This window comes from Seriola lalandi, unplaced genomic scaffold, assembly GCF_002814215.2.
Source record: "Seriola lalandi dorsalis isolate HSWRI2012SDOR001 ecotype SW California unplaced genomic scaffold, Sedor1 jcf7180002049736, whole genome shotgun sequence".
Taxonomy (NCBI): Eukaryota; Metazoa; Chordata; class Actinopteri; order Carangiformes; family Carangidae; genus Seriola; species Seriola lalandi.
Genome location: NW_019520289.1, coordinates 1 through 4,960, shown reverse-complemented (window position 1 = coordinate 4,960; position 4,960 = coordinate 1). Strand labels below are relative to the sequence as shown.

Here is a 4,960-nt window from a genome sequence, read left to right as displayed (position 1 = left end):
GTCCTCTCACCTCTCCCTGATGTTTAACACACTCTGATGAGCTGGAGACTGAATGAAGCTCTGTCTGACCTAAAATGGCCTCGGCTGCTGAAGTCTTCCCTGCTCCTCTCCTCCCACACAGAACCAGGTTTAAAGCTGGTTTCATGTGTTCAGGCTCTTCAGAGAAGGTGAGGAAGGTTTCTTTGTTTTCACGCACAATGTTCTCAATCTTCAGCATTAACAGCTTGTGGTTACTTTCAACCATGCTATAGTGTCTTCCATCGCAGTCTTTAAGCAGCTCATTCACAGTGGAATGTGTTCCACTTTCCTTGTCTGTCATGACGACCATCGAGTGTTTAAAAGCATCTGGACCAAACAAACTCAGGATGAACTTCAGTGTTCGTCTGTTCTCCTCAGTGAAACCGGAGGGTTTCACTAACAGCAGCAGAACATTTGGTCCAGGAGAACACAGATTCATGCAGTTTCTTGCCTCTTTTCTCACTTTCTGCTCAGACAAACTGAACATGTCTGATGTTTTTACTACAGTTAGAGATTTTCCTCTCTGCTCTCCACAGGTGGCCACACATTGTTTGATTGGAAAACCTTTGGGGAAATGAAATGCTGGAGCTCCCATAATGAAATTGCCAAGTTTTGTCTTTTTCTTCTCACTTTTCCCGACCAGCAGAATCCTGAGCACAGGCCCTGTAACACAACCAAGAGAAAAAACATACGGTCACAATTCAGAGTTGGTGACAACAGGTGAGTGGACACAAATTCAGCCACTAGGACCAAGCAGGTACTCAATCATGGTGAAAATTGAGCTTTACGGACATCATTGGTACAGCTGTTTAAACAGCTGCTTCACAGGAAGCAAAGGAGGAAAAGGTAGACATATGATAAGGGAAAGGGTGGTCGAAACACAGAAGGGACGTGTAAGAAAAGTTGAATTGAGGGCAAATGGACTTAGACTTAGACCAAGATACTTGAAGATGGTTCACTTCTTATCCACGAGGCTTCTTTGGTTCTGTCTGGTGAAGAGATCTAGATTTAACCTCTGTGTGGGTCATTATCAACCGTGTTGTGCCAGTCATGCCGTCATGCAGTTTGCCGTAAAACGTGAGCGGCGGTCATTCTCACTGGAGTAAACGCAGTTCATGTTCGTGTTCATCATTTGTAAACAGATTCGTTCAGTTAGGCGTTGACAAAAAATATGAACGTGTTCAATGAACGCTGTTCATTGAACAGAAGCCTCTTCAAGTATCTACAACCAAGTCCAGTTGCCCTCAATTCAACTTTTCTTGGATAACCATGACTTGATGACTGAGAATCTTCACAGACAGAAGCTACACATAAGTAGTGATGGTTAAAAGAAGCTGTGAAGCACTAATTCACTGTCAAGCAGTTGTGTTGAAAATGGTCCATAGTTTGAAAACATCTGATAGAGTAAAAAATGGTGATATCTGTTGGCCAAAGGTTTGGTACTGTATATGAGAACATGGATTACATCTGATACCATGATGAAATAGTTGGGCCAGAATATTAGTGGGATCGCAATATTCATTATTACTATTCCTTTCAATAAAGCGTGTACACCCCCCCTAATATGAATGTGGCATAACAGAGCTTGTTTGGGATGGTCACCTGAGTTTTTGCAGGATGAAGAAAGGCATTGAAACATCTTGCAGCGATAGTTCTGCTTTGAAAGGTCAATACTGTGTGGAATACCCTGCTTTGAGCGGAACATCTCTACACAGGTTTCAGACGTATAACAAGCAGACACGGCAAAATACGGCACCATGTCAGGGAATCACTGACGAAGAAATCCGGTTGGTCAAGACTACACTATAAACTAGTGATGCTGCGATCACGTTTTTTTTTTCTGCCAATACTGATATCGATACCAATCATCTGTGGTAGAGATCAGCTGATCCATGGCTGATAACATTCATTTTTGGCCTGCATTGCAAATGGCATACATTATGTCAGTCTCACACACTTTGTAGAAGTTCCACAAGGCTGACATGTTGTTCTGTTTTGGCGCATTGAACAATGTGGGAGGCGGGACTACACTGCACAGCAGGTACCTAATTAGTGTAACAGACTGCAAACAATGTTATTTTGATGGCAACACATATATTGTTTTCGTGTTGTTGTTCTAGTGAACGCAATATCTCAGTAATGCCTTGATGGAACTTCTTCAAATTTGGCACAAACATTCACTTGGACTCAAGTATGATTAGATTTTGGGGGGTCAAAGTTCAAAGGTCAAGGTCACAGTAACGTCACAAAACACATTTTTGGCCATAATTCACGATTTTTACACTAATAACAACCATTTAACAATCTAACTCAAATGTCTATAAGGACAAAATGAAGTGATGACATTTCATATCCAAAGGGTCAAGGGTCAACTTCCCTGTGACATCATAATGTTCTGCAAAAACACTTCTGGCCATTATTCAATGCTGTAGCTCAGGAAGGGGAGTTTGTGACCATATTTCCTGTAACTTAGCTGGTTAGGGTCAGGGCATACACTAGGAAGTGATTCTAGTTTTTGTATTTAATATAAATATTGGGCCATCTAAATGTTACTTTTACTTTTACTACCTAGACTACTTTTACTTGAGAGCAGTTTTTGGCTAATACACCCACCTCTAACAGCTGCAATGAAAATGCTGTTACTTTTGATCAATTTACAGAAGGCAATACCAGGTGTGTCATGTAATGTCATGTAAATTGCTGTAGTATATTTATTCAGTTCACTTACTCTGGTTGGTTGTACTTTCCACTGGTAAAGGAGTGTGTGACTTGATCGCTGTGAAAAGACAAAACCATCAATTACAAGATGCCATCTTCATCCAGATGTTTTACTGTATGTGATGAGAATTTTTAAGTCACTCTCAGTGGACACCAAAGTTTTTTTCTGAATACCAGAAAGATTTAAACCAGAAAGAGTCAACCAGAATATTAAGTTGACTTAATGTTCAAACTTCATCAAGGATCATTTGTATTCATCACATTATAATAAACGGGTCCTGAACCTACCAACAGCTGCTCTAAAAGGATCCAAGCGGACACTGTCCACTTCCCCTTGTTTCAGGCTTCCAAGACCGCTGGTTAAGTCAGACTTTGTGTCCTCAAACACGTCACAGATCACATGATCTCCGTTGTTCTCTTTTACAATTTGGCTGAAGCGTGTTAAGAGCTCGTCAAGTTCAAGGTTCTTCTGCCACAAAAATCTGTATTCACATTTTCTGATCATATCTCTTAACAGTGGATCATGCTTATAGTTTTCCAAGAACACTGAACTCTCCTCTCTGGGTGTTGAGATCAGAACCAGTGAATGATCAATTGATTGATCACTGAAGAGTTTCAGGACTCTGCAGAGCTTCAGTTTTTGTTCCTCAGTGAAGTCTTCAGGCTGTAGAACCAGCAGGAACACATGAGGTCCAGGATTAGAGAGACTCACACAGTTTCTCACATGTTCTGTCAGTTTGTGTTCAGAGATGTTGTAATGAAGCAGATCTGGGGTGTTGATGAGAACTATGTGTTTCTCCTTCAACTGTCCTCTGACTCTCTGACAGCAGTCTGCTTCTTCCTCAGTGTTGAACTCAGTCTCTCCCAGTATGAAGTTCCCCACTGAACTCCTCTCAGACCAGCTGTTCCCCAGCAGAACAACCCTCAGCTCAGACACTGAAATCAAAACACTGAATTATAAAAACTTTGTGTAGACTTCATTCAAAATGCACAGGGTTCAAATGTTAATAATTACTCATTAAATCAAGTACTGTTCTTAAGATCGAATACTTGTACTTTACTTGACTCTAATACTAGTAATTCTGACTCAGACTCAGTTTAACTCACTGTTAGGAGGCAGGAGTTCAAGGCTGCTTCTGCGCTTCCTGGGTTCTATCTTATCTGAAACTGTAAAAAAACAGAAGTAAACAAGGTCATTCTTTATGTCTTCTACATCTGTTCTCTAACAGACACGTTTGGGATACAACTGACGACATCAGACAAATTTGCAATGACTATTACAGGTGAAAGAGCAGTGAGTACCAAGATGATGATGATAATGATAATGCATACAACTGTGAGACGGTTATTCTAGTTTGAATGTGTTTTTGGTTCAATTACTGAAATAAAGTCTGTGTTTAACACCAGCTTGAGACATTGTCACGTTTTATTCTACAACATAAAACACGTCAGTTAATACTCCAGTCCTGATTTCTTTAAGCTTTTATGTCTCGGTTGCTAACGAGGGTCTACATGAGATGACAGAGGCTGTCAGGGACGTTAAACGTCATCATTTTGAACATGAAAACTGATCTACTCACCAGTCCACCTTTACAGCCTCGTTGTGTTTATACAAACTGTCACTAACTCAGAGGAAAGGTTTTATTAGAAGAGGTCAGAGCTGAATCAAACTACAAGTTGAAATTTAGTGGTGGTGACGTTGAAGTCATGTGACCATGGTGTCTTTGATTTATAGCCTAACCAAACCAAACAGCTCAGGTGCATTATCACCCGCTTCTGGGCTGGAGTAGAGCTGAAGTGTATTAAATCTCACCTGGATTTTATCCAGAGTATGAGACACTTGAAATGACAGGAGTAAAAGTGGCAAAAGACTGTCATGGTCTGGGTCTCAGATTCAGGCCTTTGCAGAACTCGACAGGTTTTGACATGTTGTTCAGATCACAGAATCTTTCAACTGAGAGTATCAAATAAAATATGATGCTTCAGACTAAAACAAAACTTTCAGAAGTAGCAGAGGAAAGTTACTTGGTGACAGAAAAGTCACTCTATACACATTTTCCTGTCAAGACTTCAGTCTGAGGACAAAGTGTTGTTATGATGTGTGTGACATGAGGACAGTGTGAGAAGACAGTGAGTTATAAAGTCTGACTAGACTCACCTGGTGCTGCAGCCGCCATCTTGTCGTCTGCTGAGAACATCAGAGACTAATTCAGCTGGAGGGAAG

The 4,960-nt window shown here is 40.8% G+C and overlaps 1 protein-coding gene across 1 annotated transcript; it reads right to left on the bottom strand.

Annotated features, from left to right (window-relative positions):
* Positions 1–4: 4 nt before the first annotated feature.
* On the bottom strand, positions 5–4,955 carry LOC111648943 (GTPase IMAP family member 8-like; the record flags this gene model as incomplete). Its single annotated transcript, XM_023398695.2, has 5 exons — positions 4,895–4,955; positions 3,844–3,903; positions 3,025–3,672; positions 2,747–2,794; positions 5–681 (listed from the first exon to the last, which is right to left on the bottom strand). Coding segments are annotated over exons 1-5 (1,473 nt in total), but the record flags the coding sequence as incomplete, so codon positions are not given.
* Between the last annotated feature and the right edge of the window lie 5 nt (positions 4,956–4,960).